Genomic DNA, 16,443 nt, shown 5'->3' on the forward strand with positions numbered 1-16,443 from the left:
CAATCAGAGTCACTTATTGACTGCAACGTGTGTTCTAACACAGGGTAACAGAGGAGGAGAAAAGGTCATGGTGTTGAAGTACAAATGAATAGTTGAATATTGATCAGAATCCTTTGCAATTTTTGTCAAACACTTACTTTTGGTTTTGCTGTCCTTCCTTTGAACCAGTGAACAAATAGTGGTGATTTATAAACAAGTCAACAAGCAAACAATTATAGAACATATTAAAGAAACTGACAAAGAAGTTACTATTGAAACCAAATCAGTTTGTTTGACCTCACATTCACACGCACACTAATGCACACTATCACCTTGCCATTAGGGGAGGCTGTGGCTCAGTGGATTAGTGCGCTGAAATACGAATCAGGGGATAGCAAGTTCGAGTCCCACTGCAGTCAGCATGTTGTTGTGTCCCTGGGCAAGACACTTCACCCCAAATGGCTCCTGTGGGGATCGCCCACAGTACTGAATGTATGTAAGTCGCTTTGGATAAAAGCGTCTAACAAGTGAAATGTAATGTCATTCATGTAAGGTAACCAATAACAGGCAGGGAAAAGGTCTCAGTGCGAAAGGGGAAAACAGCTGAAACCACCTTTGGTTGGAGCTCACTTGCACTGAAACCCTTCATCCGGACATTGTTCCTGCACAGCAAGGACTCCACATTCACCATTTTTTGTAGGCCAGCATTCTTATTGTTAATATTTATGTTTTGAGAAAAGATTATTCAAGAGGTAAGTCTTTCTGAATTTCAAATTATCCGAACATTTAAAAATTATACTTTATACTTGCACCTTATGTTTGGTATTTTCACAGATGCTAGAACAACTTACTATTTACTTTTATGTTTTCCAAAGGAACCTACCAACAACAGGAACTGCTGTCATTAACATAAAGTTAACTTGTGGAGTTTTTGTAGTACACCACTATGGGGTTTGGTGAACTCTTGGAGCAGGTAGGGAGCACAGGACGCTTCCAGGTCCTGCATACGACCCTTCTCTGCATACCTGTGATGTTGATTGCCAGTCACAACCTGCTGCAGAACTTTGTGGCTTTGGTTCCCCCTCACTTCTGCAGCACACACACAAACCTGTCCCAGTCCCAGATGAGTGCAGAGGAAGCGCTGCTGGTCACGGTGCCGCTGGACCAGACAGGGAAGCCAGAGAGGTGCTTGCGTTACGCGGCTCCACAGTGGCACCTCCTGACAAAAAACGGGAGCTCCAGTTCAGGGAAGGAGGGAGACACTAACGCTGGTTTGGATGTTGACCCGCAGGGATGTTCAGATGGATGGACCTATAACATGACTCACATGAAATCCACAATAATATCTGACGTAGGACTACATTTTTTTTTCTTTGCACATGTGTGAATCTTATCTTGTCCTGTGCCTTAAATGTTGTTCCATATTTTTTAGTGGAATTTGGTGTGTGATCAGCGGTCTTTGAAGCAAATGGGACAGACGATCTACATGGGAGGTGTGCTTCTGGGTTCTGTAGTCTTTGGAGGTCTTTCAGACAGGTAACATTGATCTCATCACTAATGATTTACAGTTGTGCTACTAATGTCAGATATTCGGCAACATCACTCATGTATGTAACTTTCAAAGGGGAACAATTATGAAAAAACACACTTTCTTTTCTTAAAGAGACAGGCACAAAAACGGTGTGTTTCTGACAAAGGTGGATGCAGGATTATAAAGAAAGACAGTATACAAAAAAAATAGTTTTTCGACAATAAAGCATAAATAAATGTTCTACTAGACCCAAAATACACAAATTAACCAGAACATGTGCATCATATTTCCCCTTTAAAAATGGTCCCACACAACACGTCTTCATGCAGCCTTGTTCAAATCATATGATGTGATACAGTCTGAATTAACTCTTTAACCCACCTGGCTCTAGATATGGTCGACGCATCCTCTTGCTTATTTCTCACCTGCTGATGGCTGTGTCAGGAACATGTGCTGCTTTCTCCACTGCCTTCCCGCTCTTCTGCCTGTTCCGCTTTGGCTGTGGCATGGCTCTGTCCGGCGTGGTGCTCAACACCTTCTCGCTCAGTAAGTGTCATGGATTTGGACTTATGTTGCCATTTCCCGGTTTTATTTTGAAATTCTTTTCTCTTTGTCTGGTCTTCCTTCCTGTGTTTGCCCTCCTGTGTCTGATTGTCTCATTGTGTTCACCTGTTGCCCTTGTGTTTCTGCCTCCCCTGCCTAGCTGTATCTTGCCCTGTGATTACCCTTCTGTGTATTTATTCTTGTCTTCCCCTTTGCTCCATGTTCGGTTGTCGTCATTTCCTACCTGGTCTTGTCCATGTTCTGTGCCTGTGCCTGTTCCCGTCCGTCTGTCTTCTCCCATTCCTTGTGTCCCCTGGATGGGGTTTGTTAGTTTTTTTTTTGTGTTACCTCGCCTGTTCCTTCAGTTCTTTGATTTTTGTATCGGCTTTCGAATAAAGCTCGCTTTTGTTAAAACCCCCATACCTGCCTTCCTTGTTCGTACTGCTTTTGGGTCCTATTTACCCCAACCATGACAGTACAACCGGACCAAAGCTGGACCCAGCAGGGGACCTTTATGAGGTAACTTATAATTTAATATACCTAAGGAATGACTGTCGATACGCCTCCAGTAGAGAGGAGAGGCAGTCTATCATGTTTTCGGCACGCAAAGAAGTAACTTCGAGGCCCTGGTTAAGGGACTTATTACCCGAGTTGGTGGAGGACTTTATTGTAATTGTGAGATCAAATCTGATTCCCGGCCTGCTAGCCCCAGACATGCTAGCCCCCTTCCTGCCACAGATCCCAACATTGCTCCTTTCGAGGACCCTTTTGTGGGATCCCGCCTGGCCTTGGGAGGTCCACGGAGCCTCCAAAATGCTTCTAAGAGACGCAAGGCCAAGCTACCGGCCCAAGCCCCAGCAGCCATGGTTCCGGCTCCCACTCCTGCCCCCTGTATCCTGTTGGCAGTTCTGCCGACTCAAGTCCCTTCTCCGCCGGGGATCCTGCCAACACCATGTCCTGTCCTGTTGGGGTCCCCGCTGACACCTGTTCCGCCGCGGCTCCTGCCAACTTCATGTCCTGTTCCATTGGGGGTCCCGCCGACACCTGTTCCCCCGGGGGTCCTGCCAACTATGTGTCCTGTCCCAGTTGGGCGTCCCGCCGACACCGGTTCCGCCGGGGGTCCCGTCAACACCGTGTCCTACTCCGTCGTGCATCCCGCCGACTTATGCTCCTGTTCCGTCGGGGGTCCCGCCGACACCAGCCCTTGTTCCATCGGGAACACCTGTCCCGCCGACACCTGTTCCTGTCCCGCCGGGGGTCACACAGACAGCGGTGCCTGTCCCGTCCGGTGTCTCGCCATCTCCTGCTCCCAGTGCTCCCGATCCTAGTTCACCTGCTCCGGCGATCCAGCTGACTCACCGCCACCTTCCTGCCTGTCCTTGTGCCCGGCCTCCTGAGTTTCCCCTCTGCGGCTTTCGCCCCTGCTCTGCCTCTGCCTGGCCCACGGGCCATCCGCCCAAGAACCCCTCCTGGTCGTCTGCCGTGCCCCCGGGCTATCAGCCCAAACCCGTCCACCAGGCCCCCTCCACCCACTCTTTTGGCCCTTGTATCAGCTTTTGAATAAAGCATCACTTTTGTTTAAACCCCCATACCTGCCTTCCCTGTTCGTACTGCTTTTGGGTCCTATTTACCCCAACCGTGACAGTAAGACATCTAACTGGATAGGGTACAATCAGCATGAAACAACTTAAATGGAAGCAGTCAACATACATGATGATTCAAGAATAATACTTGTACTAAATTCTAAAAAATACCTCTTTCTCTATCTCTTTTTCCTTTAATATCAAGTTGTGGAGTGGATCCCCACTAGTGTGCGAACAATGGTCGGGACAATGACAGGTTACTGCTACACAGTTGGACAGTTGATACTGGCGCTCATCGCATACTTCATCCGGGACTGGAGGTGGTTAACCCTGGCTGTGTCTTTGCCTTTCTTTGTCTTCTTCCTCATTGCATGGTAAGATGCCAAGTATTGACATCAAAGCAAACCAGAATCACCGATACATGTTTATTTGCACGATTAACAGAACACATATTTCACACAGGTGGTTTCATGAATCTTCAAGATGGTTAGTTATGAGTAACAACCCTGAACAAGCCATCAAGAACCTTAAAAGTGTGGCGAAATTTAATGGACGGAAGGAAGAGGGAGAGAAAATCGACATGAAGGTAAGAGAATGTGCTGTTTATTGCACCATCTATCTGTGTTTATTAATGTGTATAAAATACATGAATCTTTGTCGGTATGCATAGAGGCTGCAGGAAACCATGAAGAAAGAGATGTCCTGCTCACAAGGCACCCACTCTGTCCTGGATCTGTTCCGCACACCTACAATGAGGAGAATGACGATCTGCCTCAGTGCTGTCTGGTACATGTTCCTTCTTGTAAAAATCTCAGTTTTTCAGCACCAAATACGAAATTACATTGACACTGTTAATGCTTTCTTTCAAAAACAAACCTAGGTTATCCACAAGCTTTGCTTACTACGGTCTTGCAATGGATCTGCAGAAGTTTGGGGTGGACATCTACTTGATCCAAGTGATCTTCGGAGTTGTTGACATCCCTGCTAAAGTCGTCATAGTCGTATCTATGAGTTATTTTGGACGGCGCATATCACAATGTGGGGCTCTCATCATCGCTGGAACCACTGTTTTGATCAACCTGCTGATACCTTATGGTATGGTTGAAACATACAAGTTGAATATTATACTGCAGAAACAACACAGTCCTCTGATGAATGTCTCACTCCATGTGCAGATAAACAGACTGCACGCACGTGTATGGCTGTACTGGGTAAAGGTTGCCTCGCTGCCTCATTCAACTGCTGCTATCTCTACTCTGGAGAACTGTTCCCAACAATCATCCGGTAAGTCTTATTTAGAAAATGTTGCTTTAAATTGTTTTATTAAGGGTTTAAAGGGGCCCTATTATGCTAGTTTTCAGTTTTTTACTTACTTTAATTTTCAGAGAGCTCATTATTTTTCTCATACTGCCTGTGCTGCAGAACCTCTTTTCACCCTCTGTCTGAAACAAGAGCCCAGTCTGCTCTGATTGGTTAGCTGGCCAGCTCTGTTGCGATAATTCAACTCCCTAAGGATGTCCCGCCCCTTAGCCTATCATGTACAATGTGTTGTAGCGCTAGCCAGAAGCGCAAGTGTTACTTGGTGATGTCACTATGGGAACTTTGGGATTTTAGCCTTTTGTAGACCATTTACATGCACACAAACCTATATCACCCACTATATGCAAAAACCCCAAAAAGCATAAACCTCTTTAATTTCAGCTCTTTAAGTTCAGCTCGTTTTATTTATCGGAGGATCTACGTCCTGACTTTTTCAAAAGGGCATATGAGAGTTTTTCTACTTGCTGTGGACAATGCTTCAGAAGTCTTTAGGCTTGAAACAAGTTCCATCCCACTTCCATTTCCCTCGCCTTGAAGTCAATTGTTTTTTTCATGGGCTTCTGGTTAATGGCCTGAACAAAGGTCTCTCCTTATGAAATGTTCACGATTAGTTCTACAATATAAACATTTCCAGCAAACACATTGAAGTCATGCCACCACTAACTGTTGAGGCAGAAACAACTAAGAGAAAAAGAAAGTGAGTCTGCAGTTTATTGTACAGACAGAAGATAAAGCAGATAAAGATTAATGGTGTCAAACCAGGTCACCTTTGACTCAGATGATATGAGGACGAAACAGTGAAAGCCCTTTAAAACCCACAAACATCTTAAAAACATCTTAAATATTTATTTATTTTTGTTTTAGAAACTTCTTAGGGCTTTTGGTTTATTTTCATAATGGTCTTTCTATTTCCTGATTCCTAGGCATTATTTGCTGTTGTTTTTTGTTGGAAGAAGATTTCCTGGCAGAAGTCATGCTGAATTATGTCTTTGCTTATCTGCATACTGTGTCACCAATAAAACAAACATAGTAAATGCATATTTTTTCTAATCAGTTAAATAGTTACTAAAAACCCTTGTCCCATCATTGCTTTGAACTTTCATAGGCTTTTATAGGATAGGCATTCATTATAACTGATCTACCTCTTGTACACCTTCAGCTGTGTCCTGAAATAGGAGCCTCTAATCTCAATTTTAATATCTTTCTTAAAAGATCAATAACAGTACTTATATACATTATTCTTTATCACTCGCCCCACAATCACTGATTTACAAGAAAAGCATCGCTTTAATGTTAGAGTTATGGTTGTTCTCTCTCCCTCTCAGTGCTGCATTTGACACTGTGGACTACAACATATTACTAGAAAACTCGGTGGGAATTTCGGCAACAGTTCTAAATTGGTTTGAATCATACTTTAATGGATAGAAAAAACGTTGTTTATATAGGTACATACACATCTGAGTTGACTAATAGGACATGTGGGGTTCCTCCAGGCTCCATCTTGGGGGCTCTTCTCTTTAACATCTACATGTCATCACTGGCTCAGATAATGAAAAACAATAAAATAAGTTATGGATGATACACAAATGTACGTAACCATTTCACCAGAAGACTAAGCTCTAATTCAGAAACTGAGTAAGTGCATTGAAGAAATCAATGACTGGATGTGTCAGAACTTTCTCCAATTAAACAAAGATAAAACTGAGGTAATGGTTTTTGGAGCCAAGGCAGGACATATAAAAGTTAGCGCTGAGCTTCAGCCTGCAATGTTCAACAGATAAAGCCAGAAATATAGGTGTAGTCATGGACTCTGACCTGAGTTTCAACAGTGACATTAAAACAGTTACTAAATCAGCCTACTATCAACTTAAGAATATACAACCCAGTCTCACGGCATTTCATGTTATAGTCACAAAATTAATCTATTGATTCGTGTTCACCAACATGATTTCCCCATTTTTTTTTTTGTGCCACACAGAACGATTTTAAAAGCAATATAAATAATAACAGATTAGAAGGAAAAACATATTTAAAAAAATACAGATTTCAGTATTCTGACACACAACAATGTTAGAAGCAATGTATTTCTATTGCTATGTTTCGTGCCTGCACCAAATAATAACAAATTAGAAAGAAAAAAAGATTGAAAAAATACAGATTTCAGTATTCTGAGGCTCTGAGCCCCATTTCTTTTCCTCGTGGACGGCAAAAAGAGTCAGACATTATAACATTTAGAAAAACAATAATCGTGGCTTGATATTGAGTAACAAAATGTTTTTATGAACCACACAGCTTCTGGTCTTCCAAGACCCGACCGGACAAAAAGACGCGGTGCAGGCACGAAACATACCACCAATAGAAATAAATTGCTTTTAAAATCGTTCTGAATTGTTTCATGTACTTTTTATTCATATACTTCTTATTCATGTATTTTTTCTTTTAATGTTTCTTTTATTATCTTTTCTTTTTAATGACTCTTTTTAAATGCCTTTGTCTGAATGTCTTTCATTTTTGTTTAGAACTTTGAAATTGGGGCCTTGTGTTGAAAGGTGCTAATATAAATAAACGTGCCTTGCCTTGCCTTGCCTCCAGTCAGAAATGGCATGGGGCTGGGTATTCCATGATGGCTCGGTGGTTGGAGCCATGGTGCCCCGATGGTGCTGTCACGGCCGACGTATCTACCTTGGCCTCCCGGCGTTTGATCATATGGCGGCGCGCCTCCGATCCTCCAGTGGAATTGCTGCAATATTTCTTCCAGAAACACTTGGCTCACACCCCTCCCGCGACACAATACAAGATGTGGAACGGACAGGTAAATTCAGGGGGGAGCAAGATTCTGTTCCTTTCTTTTACATCTCTGCAAACACAAAACATACAGCATTGTTTAGTAAAAGTGAGTACTGGAGGCATTTTAAGGACATTAAGAGAGGACCAGAGACATGATTTATCTATATTTTCCTTTTCTATTTTGACCACCAGGGGACCTGGGAAGAAGCTCCAAAAGCGTGCTAACGAAAAAGAAGCGAGTAATCCAGTAAAAAGAAAGCAGGCCCAGGCGGATGGCTCCTAAAGCAGACGGACCTGGGGGGCAGTATGGAATTCGCTGCTCGTTGCCTGAAGGTTGTTGCGTGGCCTGCAGCATGTTACATGAAGGGAGCCCTATCTTGGTTACGGGCTAAGCTTTTTGCTTCCGGCGCTGTTTTATTAGTTTGTGAATTCAATAAGATAAGCTTAATTATTTGTTGTTGACTGGGGCTAGAGCAATGGTGAGTTGCAATAAGACGGGTCAGATACAGTGAAATAATAGGCTGTGAACAAATCTAGATTCTGTGTTTGTTTATGTTATGACTGGAGGGATTTTAGTCAGCGGAAATCTGGGCATAAATCAGGCTTTATATTACTTAGAAAAGTTGGCGGTTCTACATGGTGGGGGGCTTTGCTTTATACTGGTATATTGTATAACTCTTATTTATTTGGCAATCTTGTTATTTGAAAAGCAAACAGCTAAACATATTAAGCTTCATAAAATCAGCCACCACAGCATTTAAGCTCTTTTGGCATTCCGGCTTTGGCTCCTGTTGAACACTGAAATAGCTAATTGACACAACCTTCTTTATCCAGGAGCTACGGCTTAATGGGCACTGTGCCGGATACCTGTTTTGGCATTTGGCTGAAACAGAGTCAGACAAAGAAGTTTGCGAGGCAGAGGATTCCACATTATAACTGGTTTGCTTCGGCGTCACTTGCATTGCTTGGCCCTGGGCCTTATGCTACAAATATCAAAGTCAAATGAAGTAAACAATATACATATCAGGTAAGAGAATTAGGTTTTTCAAATCAGGGCAACCAGCAGAACCTAAGCTGCAAACTTGTTTAGCATTTGTCTCTTTTGGCCACTCCTCAAGGAAGGAGCGCCACTCTGGTGTTTGCCATAATTTTACGGTAAAAATGTCACCGCAGAGTCTTTTAAATAGCTTAATCTTTTGAGCTCATAGAGGCAGTCTAAGAAGCAAGGGGTGTCAACTCAAATAGCACAGTGGGAGCCAACACCTTAAAGAATCATAAATGCGGTACACTCCAGTCGACAGTCAGGGGGCCGAACCAAGTACGAGGGGTTGCAATGTTTTACTTGCNGAACTGTTCCCAACAATCATCCGGTAAGTCTTATTTAGAAAATGTTGCTTTAAATTGTTTTATTAAGGGTTTAAAGGGGCCCTATTATGCTAGTTTTCAGTTTTTTACTTACTTTAGTGTTCAGAGAGCCCTTTATTTTTCTCATACTGCTTGAAAACCTATTTTCACCCTCTGTCTGAAACCAAAACCCAGTCTGCTCTAATTAGTTAGCTGGCCAGCTCTGTTGTGATAATTCAACTGCCAAGTGATGTCACTTTGTGATGGAAGTAAACAAACGAATCAAAGCGAGGCGTTTCAGGCCAGGGGGGAGTGTGTGCGAGATAAACTCCCTCTGTAGGGAACTTTTGGATTTTAGCCTTTGGAGACCATTTACATGCACAAAAACCTATATCACACTACACAGGAAAGGCAAAACCCCCAAATGCATAAAAGGGCCCCTTTAAGCTCAGCTCATTTGATATATTGAAGAATCTACATCCTGTCTTTTTGAAAAGGGTAGATGAGAGTTTCTCTACTTTTCTGATTGACATGCTGTTCGCTGGCAAAATGGAAATATGGACAATGCTTGAGAAGTCTTTAAGCTTGAACACAAGTTAGCATTTTCCCACATCCATTTCCCTTGTCTTGAAGTCAAAATGTGTTTGCCCGGGCTTCTGGTTGATGGCCTGAACAAAGGTCGCACCTTATGAGATTTTCATGTTTAGTTCTACAATATAAAATATGCCAGTAAACACCCACTCGTCACTTTGTACCTGTCTTAACAAAGGCAGATGCTAGCAAGTGGCTTTTTAGACTGTACATAAGTCTGCCTTGATGCAGAAACAACTAAGATGAAAATTGAGCCTGCAGTATGATGTACAGTACAGACAGGAGATAAAGCAGATACAAAATAATGGTGTCAAACCAGGTCACCTTTGACCCAGATGATATGAGACTAAACAGTTTTGTTTGGTTTATTTTCATCCTGTTCTGTCTTTTTCCTGATATCCTGGGCCCAGGAGTTCTGAGACTGCCAAGGCACACAGATTTTGAAATCCCATTTTTTGTGATCCAGGATCAGACAAGTCGGCCAGTTTTTGTCCCTGTAGTTCAAAGCAATTCAGGATAGGATCACCCTGATCCAGATTACGACTTTTCAAGATTACTAGATCCTGAATATCAGTGCTTTAATCCTACTGATCGCCATCTAGTGGATATGAAACATAATACAAGGAAGACAAGAGACCACATTGCAGAGACATCTATTGTCCGCAATTACTTTTGAAAGGTGATGACAGATGATGACCATTTTTAAATATTTTTCATTAGTTTTACCAAAATAACTTGATTTAAAATATCATTTCCAAAGAAATAAATCCTTCAAATCTGCCTATTCAGTTTCTGTTTGAATGTGAAGGGCTAAATTAAAGAAGCTCGTCTGTTAAGATCGCGGAAAAGGAAGGACCCAAATGCAGACTACAAAAAGAGGTAAAAGGTCTAGAAACAAAAACGAGCTTTATTTACAAAGCTGATGAGCAAAAAACATGTTATGGATAACATAGGTAGCACAAGGAATATACATCACCCAAAAAACGATCGTGACCAACATGGAGGGAGACAGGAAAAACAACGAACCAACAAGGCACACAGGGGAAGACAAGACTAAATACAGAGAGGGGTAATCACAGGACAAGAAACAGCTGGGTAAGGGAGGCAGAAACACAAGGGCAACAGGTGAACACAATGAGACATTCAGACACAGGAGGAAAAACACAGGAAGGAAAACAAGAGACAGGGAGAACAGAACAGCAAAACAAAACCCATTAGACAGACAGACAAAACAGGGTTTTGCACCCTGGGCCGTTGTTTTGATATTCCGCTGAAGTATACGCTGTGACGTAATAACTTCTTTTTTTTTCGAGGGAAGGGGTGGGGTTCAGAGGGCCTAGGCATAAAAGTCACGGCTCGCCACTGGTCGGTGAGATCGCTGTCATTTAATTCTGATAGTGCTCACAGGGTTTCCTACAAACCACTATTCATTCACGGTTAAAAGAGGGCTATCGCCCGAGCTAATTTGTGCTATACTAACAAAATGTTTGCTGATATCGGCAACGTTCTGTGCCAGTGAGGAGAGTGTCCCGCTCCTCCTCACTGTAGCTTTGTAAACTCTACTGCATGGTCAGACGCTATTACAGTAAGAGTTCTGCCGATAATTAAGACTGTGTATATATTGTTTCCCTATACAGTGACTGTTTAATGGTTAGCAGAGTGCTCTCGCTCAGGATAACTTGGCTGGAAAGTAGCAGTAATTGGTTGATGCCGCACACATTTATTTTTTCAGATCACTGAGAAAGAATATATATATTTAAAAAAAAGAAATACTTTAGTAGGGTGCTCTCGCCCAGACTAACTTGTTCGGCCGCTAGCACTGCTGATTGTTATCTATACTCAAGCTCAGGTAATTGTTCCATCTTCCAGCAGAGTTAGCAAAGTTCTCTCGCTCAAATCTAACTTGCTACGGCGCTAGTGAAGAGAGTGTTCTCACTCCCCTGCATACAATTGGTTCCTTACCTGTTCCATCCCCCAGTTAGCAGAGTGCTCTCGCTCAAAGGTAACTTGCTACTGCGCTAGTGAGTGTCCTCGCTCCCCTCTCACTGCATACAATTGGTTCCTTACCTGTTCCATCCCCCAGAGTGCTCTCACTCAAAGCTAACTTGCTACTGCGCTAGTGAAGAAAGTGTCCTCGCTCCCCTCTCACTGCATGTAACTGTTTCCTTACTTATTCCTTCCACCAGTTAGACCCGGGAAAATGATTAGCCCTGAACCAGGAGCTGTCAGTCCTCCTTGCCAAGGGTGCAATCGAGCATGTGGACCCCATCTCACAGAAATGATTTTTTAAGATTAGCAAACATCATATGTGTAATTCGTGGCACAATTCAAACGGGATCGAAAGATAATCTTTCTCTCCCCATTGACTTCAATACATAATTTTTCCAAAATAAGGTCCCATGGGGCGGAAGTAGAAGGGCGGGACTTCGCCTCTCTATAAGGCGGGTACTCAGGTTTCCTCGGGACTCTGTTGATATAAGTCATCCAGTGCAAAACACTGCCGGTCAGTATGAAATAGAACAAAAGTTACGTATGTAACTACGGTTCTATGAATCCTGGATGACCGCCAGAGTTCTTAGTCACTCGGAATCTCGTGTTCCTGCGAGAAAATTCCATAGACTGAACTCGTTGAACTTATACCTTCCGGGGTCATATGAGGTCACACGTGACTTTGTTGACATAGGTACATGCAGGGCCGCCCCTCCCTACAGGCCAATCACGCAGGCTGCATGGGGCCCCGCCCAGAGGGCCTCAGCTGCTGTGCGCAGTTCTCCGCGCAGTTCTCCGCGCACCCCCCGCTGACGCGAAAGTGAGAGTGAGAGGTGACAAGGGGAGCACGTCTGTAACCCGACACCGTTGCAATGAATCGACATCTGACCAATCACGGCTTTGATACGGCCACTAGGGCAGGTGAAGAGATGTCGGTGAAAAGCAGTCTGATGCAAGCAAGAGGGAAAAAAACAAAAAATGAAGAAACTAGAGCATCACTCGAAGGTGGGTTATTGTATGAGTCAAATGTACAACTTGCGAATGTTGTATAAGTGAAATTGCCAATTGCTATATTAAAACATCAGCTGCAATTCACGACAAGAAGAAGGCAGTCTCTGCAGAGCATATAGGCTAATGGAGATGCAGTTATTTCCAGCATTCTTTATTTACCATTCATTCAAGTATTTTATGCCTTTTAACTGCTAATGTACAGGAGGAAGAGTGATAAACTGTGCCAGTTGGCTTCATAGGTTGGCTAACATAACAGTTCAAGTTTACAGCCTAAGAAACATGGAGCATTTTTTCCCCTTTTATTCATTTTTATGTCAATTTGCACATTTCATGATGATGCTCAGCCTCTCCCCTTAACTCCTAACAGTCATCATCATGTCAACCACAACACAGAGAAATACTGATAGAAATGTGTGTGTAGTTGTTGATACATTGCTGACAGAATACATTTGAAATATCAGTTTTTGAGCATGTTATAAGCATGTTTTGTCTTGACTACATTATAATAAAATAATATAGCATTTATATTGTTGAATTGATTATGATTAGTAGAAGTAGTTTATTTGCATTAATTATATTTTAATTACATTACGTTACATGTTAGACACTTATATCCAAAGCGACTTACATACTCAATACTGTGGGCAATCCCCACAGGAGCAATTTGGGGTGAAGTGTCTTGCCCACGGACACAATGACATGCTGACTGCAGTGGGGTTTGAACCTGTGACCCCCTGATCCGAACACCAATGCTCTATCCACTGCGCCACACGCCTCCTTTAATCTTTTAGATGCTAGTATTTGGCAGGAAATCCAGACGTATTCACCTGTAAACGCATACTGAATGACATACATGCACATATACCATTTACCTCACTGTATAAAAAAGTAACTGTGTTGATAATAATAATAATAAACAGGAATTATATTTGCAAAGTAGCCTACTTAAAATAGTTTTCACTCCTGTCGGTTGGGGGGGGGGGCCTCATCTCACAATGTCGCTTCGGGCCCCAAGTTGGCCAGGGGCGGCCCTGGGTACATGTGCTACCAAGCAAGCCTCCTCGACATTCAGGACCACCCTGTGTCTTTGCTTATCATCTGCACACTGTGCCACCAACAAAACAAACATAGTATATGCATATTTTTTCTAATCAGTTAAAGGTGGGCTAGGTAATTTTGGAGAAACCAGCTCGAGTGCGCTAGAATTAGAAAATACACAGCCGGAAAAAATCTGCCACTTCCTTACAGAGCCCCTCCTCCAACACACACGAACGCGCACATGACCAATGAGGACACGAGATAAGTTTGTGCACAGATGGAAGGCTGACAGGCAGGTAGGCCATCCAGTTATTTTAGCCGGACCAACTAAAATGATTGGTCGTGCTTTTTACAGTACTACGGCTTCCACAGATGACATTTGTTATGGATTTTTTTGTCAAAGCACTTCAGATATTCATTGCTATCGGGATGTTAAGAGCATTCCATGGAATACAGCAAAAAGTGTATCTTGAGCCTGTTTCTCAAACTTACCTACCCCACCTTTAAATAGTTACTAAAAACCCTTGTCCCTATCAGTGCTGTGTATGGACTGTATTTACGAGGTTTATCTGTTAAAAAAAACACTTGAACTTTGAACTTTCATATAGGCATTCATTTTCAAGCGTTTTATTCAACAACAATTACATACTTCATGTACACCTCAACTGGTGAATTTAGCAATGTCCTGAAAAATAGCAGCCTCTAATCTTGTTGTTCTTTCTCCCTCTCAGTCAGAATGGCATGGGCTGGGTATCCATGATGGCTCGGGTGGGAGCCATGGTGGCCCCGATGGTGCTTCTCACGGCCGACTATCTACCTTGGCTCCCGGGTTTGATCTATGGCGGCGCTCCGATCCTCAGTGGAATTGCTGCAATATTTCTTCCAGAAACACTTGGCTCGCCCCTCCCCGACACAATACAAGATGTGGAGGACAGGTAAGATCAGGGGGGACAAGATCTGTTCCTTCTTTACATCTCTGCAAATCAAAACATACATTTTTAGTAAAGTATACTGGATGCATTTTAGACATTAAGAGAGGGACAGAGACAGATTTATCTATATTTTCCTTTTCTATTTTGACCACAGGGGAACTGGGAGAAGCTCCAAAGCGTCACGAAAGGAAGCGATAATCCTGCAAGACATCCAGGCGGATCTCCTAAAGCAGACGGCCTGAGGGCATATGGATTCTGCTCCTGACGTTTTCCTCACATGTCAATGAACATATCTTGGTTACTGCTTTTTCTCCGGCCTGTTTATTAGTTTGATTTCAATATAAAGCTTATTATGTTGTATGACTGCTAGACAGGTGGAGTTGCAATAAGACAGGTCAATACAGTGAAATGAATAGCTGTGAACAATTAGATCTGTGTTTGTTTATGTTATAGGAGGATTTTAGTCAGGAATTGCATAAATTATGTTTTATATTTTAGATAATGAGCTTTCTAGAGGTGATTTGCTTTTACTGGTATTTTTATAACTTCTTATTACTTGCAATCTTGTATTTGAAAACAAAAATATATTTTCATTAAAATCAGCACTTTCACATTTAAGTCTTGTGTGTCTTTTCAATTCCTCTGCTCTGTTGAACTGAAATACTTTGCACAATTTGTTATTCAGGATCCTTTTAAATGGGCACCGTCGGATACATTTACTGAAACAAGTCAGACATAAGAAGTTTGCGACAAGAGGATTTACATTTAACTGGTTTACGTCCGTCATTCATTGCTTGGGCCTTATCCTAAGACATCAATCAATAAGTAAACAATATGAAATCAGGTAGAGAATTATATATTATATATATATTTTCAATCACACACAGAACCTACTCATGTTTACATTTCTCTGTTTCACTTCATGATCACAAGAATGACCTCTGGTGTTCCATATTTTAGGTAAAAATGTCACCCAGTCTTTAAATATTAATCTTTTGAGTCTCACAGACAATCGAACATGTCTTTGAATGGACCAACTGAATAATGGTATCCATTTTGACTGTCAATGAGTGCATGATGCCGGCAAATTCAATAGGCTGTTTTTTCCACTTCTAAAAAGACACCGTAAAGTAACAATAAGTTCTGTACTTTAATATCTCATATTTGTGACAAAAATATATTGAACTGAGATTTAAAGTGGAGGATTGTTCCACTATTGATTGACCTCTAATATTTACAACGATGTCTGCTTGGATCACAAACTGCACTCAGAAGTGATGGGTTTTTTATCAGGCTGCAGTTCAGTTTACTCCAAAGGAACACAGCTGTAATACATATAAAGTGTGTTTCTATTTTATATTCAATAAGGAAATAACATACAATACAGAATAAAACTCACCCTTGCAAACGTTGCTCTTTCCTGGTTTGTCTTGTGAATCTTGCTGTTGTGCCTCCATCTAGTGGTGAGTCCTCGGTAATGCAAAAGCTAAACCAGTCAGATCCCCAACACTGTAGATCTTTTTTTTGAAGAAGGGCGGAAATTTAGAAGCTAAAATAAAGCAAGAAATCTTCTCTGTACTTCTTTAATGCTAGAATCGTGTTCTTAAAGATCTGTTTGTCATTACATTTCTTACAATATGGGATTTTTCTTCAAGAATGCTGGTGAAACATCAAGATTTAAATCCATGGGGAAAATAAATAAATCATTATTTTTTTTGTTTCAGAATAGGTCCATCGATTTTTATCTTTTGTACTGTACTTTTCTGACAATAAGTTTTATAACTTGACTACGCTT

At 42.0% G+C, this 16,443-nt stretch overlaps 1 protein-coding gene across 1 annotated transcript; it reads left to right on the forward strand.

Annotated features, from left to right (window-relative positions):
* Window positions 1-623: 623 nt before the first annotated feature.
* slc22a6l (solute carrier family 22 member 6, like) lies at window positions 624-15,263 on the forward strand. The gene is made up of 11 exons (XM_010790052.1): window positions 624-731; window positions 855-1,330; window positions 1,412-1,515; window positions 1,902-2,056; window positions 3,842-4,010; window positions 4,099-4,222; window positions 4,307-4,422; window positions 4,517-4,731; window positions 4,812-4,920; window positions 14,448-14,651; window positions 14,803-15,263. Exons 2-11 carry the CDS (start codon window positions 926-928, stop codon window positions 14,888-14,890), a joined length of 1,689 nt encoding a protein of 562 aa, XP_010788354.1. The 5' UTR covers window positions 624-731; window positions 855-925; the 3' UTR covers window positions 14,891-15,263.
* Window positions 15,264-16,443: the final 1,180 nt, after the last annotated feature.

Source organism: Notothenia coriiceps, unplaced genomic scaffold (genome assembly GCF_000735185.1).
Source record: "Notothenia coriiceps isolate Sejong01 unplaced genomic scaffold, NC01 NC01_scaffold00033697, whole genome shotgun sequence".
In the NCBI taxonomy this organism is placed as follows: domain Eukaryota; kingdom Metazoa; phylum Chordata; class Actinopteri; order Perciformes; family Nototheniidae; genus Notothenia; species Notothenia coriiceps.

Excerpts from the sequence above, each read along its gene's own strand:
- slc22a6l (XM_010790052.1), top strand. The coding sequence starts at position 926 with ATGGGGTTTGGTGAACTCTTGGAGCAGGTAGGGAGCACAGGACGCTTC. Across the intron at positions 1,516-1,901 it reads TTTGGAGGTCTTTCAGACAG|ATATGGTCGACGCATCCTCT; the intron begins GTAACATTGATC and ends ACCTGGCTCTAG. Across the intron at positions 4,921-14,447 it reads CTGTTCCCAACAATCATCCG|TCAGAATGGCATGGGCTGGG; the intron begins GTAAGTCTTATT and ends TCTCCCTCTCAG.